Source organism: Pteropus alecto, unplaced genomic scaffold, assembly GCF_000325575.1.
Source record: "Pteropus alecto unplaced genomic scaffold, ASM32557v1 scaffold49, whole genome shotgun sequence".
NCBI lineage: Eukaryota > Metazoa > Chordata > Mammalia > Chiroptera > Pteropodidae > Pteropus > Pteropus alecto.
The window spans coordinates 10,293-11,822 of NW_006443131.1; the positions used below are offsets into that span (position 1 = coordinate 10,293).

Below are 1,530 nucleotides of genomic sequence, written 5' to 3' on the forward strand. Positions count from 1 at the left end.
GCCCCCGGGCCCGCAGCTCCGCGGGCAGGGCGGCCAGGAACTGCTCCAGCACCAGCAGCTCCACGATCTGCTCCTTGCTGTGCGTCTCGGGCCGCAGCCACAGCCGGCAGAGCTGCCGGAGCCGGCGCAGCGCCTCGCGCGGCCCCCCGGCCTCGGGGTAGCGGAAGCCGCGGAAGCGCAGGCGGCAGCGCTCGGGGCCCCGAGCGGGGCTGCGGCTCGAACCCGCCTCCTCGTCCTCCACCTTCACCGACAGGATCTCGGCCCGGTCCTCCGCAGACGCGGCGACCAGGGCTGCGCTCGGTCTCGACTGCCTCGCCATCCCGGGCCAGGGCGCTCCTCGCGCTCCGGGGCAGCCTGCGCCGTGGTATCGAGGGGTCACCGAGAACCAGGGAGACTGCAAGTGGCCCCTGCTTCTTCCCGCCCCCGTTTGGTGGCCGCCCCGCCCGGACCCCCAGCTCTGCGGCGCTCGTGCTGGGACGCCCCCTCCTCTGTAGGGCCTTCCCCAGCCGCTTTAGGCAGAAGGAACCGTCTCCTCCCGGGACATGTGTCTTCCTTGCAAACAGGCAAGATGCGCACGGAGCGCGCCGAGCGCGCCTGGGCCCCGCTGTCCTGCGTCGCGGGGAGGAGCCCGAAAACCAGCGCCCGTTGAGGATACAGGGGAAACTACCCCAGGTCTACACCTTCCGCAGGTTTCCTTCTGAATCGACCACCCACACTTCGGAGGGGGACCGGGAAGGGCTGGAACTTAGGAAACTGAGAGACCCCGGGAAATACTTCCTCCTACTGAGCACGAGGACCGATCCCGCACCAGCGCGCCAAGCTGCCTGCGGGCCTGACCCAGGAATCCCGTCTCCTAACGCCGAGGCACCGAACCCGACAGCCGGAACGGGCCCTCGACAAGGGGCAGCTGTCGTGGGTCGCCCGCGGGGCCTCCCCCGGAGTCGCCCTCCCCGCGGACCCGGCTTCTGCACACACGCCTGCAGCTACTCGGGGGCATGACGGCGGCGAGACGGCCCAAGGACAGCCACGAAAGGACACTCGGACCCGCTCGCGCACCGCCGAGCCCACACTCACCCCGGGTCCGAGGCTCGGAACCGCTGGGGGCGGGCTCAGGGGCCGCTTCCGGCCTCTCTGGCCGTCGCCCCGCCACACACTCTGTGGTTCACCAGCTCCCCGCCCGCCACCCAGCCTCCCCTCTGCCTCTGCAAGCAGCTTTTAAATATGACTTTTCCCGCCGTAATAAAGGGAGGAAAGCAAGGTGCAGGGCTCTGTCTATAGTCTGCTACATTTGCAGATAGGAGGTAGTAACAAGAATTTACATGATATTTTCTTGTGTAGTCAGAAAGAAACCCTGGAAAAATACACAAGGAAACTATTAAGGGAATACCTACGCGGGACGAGTGGTTAGAAACTGAGTGAAAAAGAGGACCAGGGTAAGAAAGTGTTTCTGCACACGGTTTAAATGTATTTTTTAAATTAGAGCTGATTGTATTGCCTAGTAAAAAACATCAGTTATAAATACATAACTGT

The 1,530-nt window shown here is 64.2% G+C and overlaps 1 protein-coding gene across 1 annotated transcript in view; it reads right to left on the bottom strand.

Moving 5' to 3' along the window:
* Window positions 1-1,111, bottom strand: part of LOC102887960 (piggyBac transposable element-derived protein 1) — a 10,693-nt gene extending 9,582 nt beyond the window's left edge. The window contains exons 1-2 of the mRNA XM_025040869.1: window positions 1,075-1,111; window positions 227-354 (exon numbers count right to left, since the gene is read on the bottom strand). Of these exons, the coding sequence (XP_024896637.1) occupies window positions 227-319 (93 nt within the window). The 5' untranslated portion in view covers window positions 320-354; window positions 1,075-1,111. The remainder of the gene's footprint in view (window positions 1-226; window positions 355-1,074) is intronic.
* Between the last annotated feature and the right edge of the window lie 419 nt (window positions 1,112-1,530).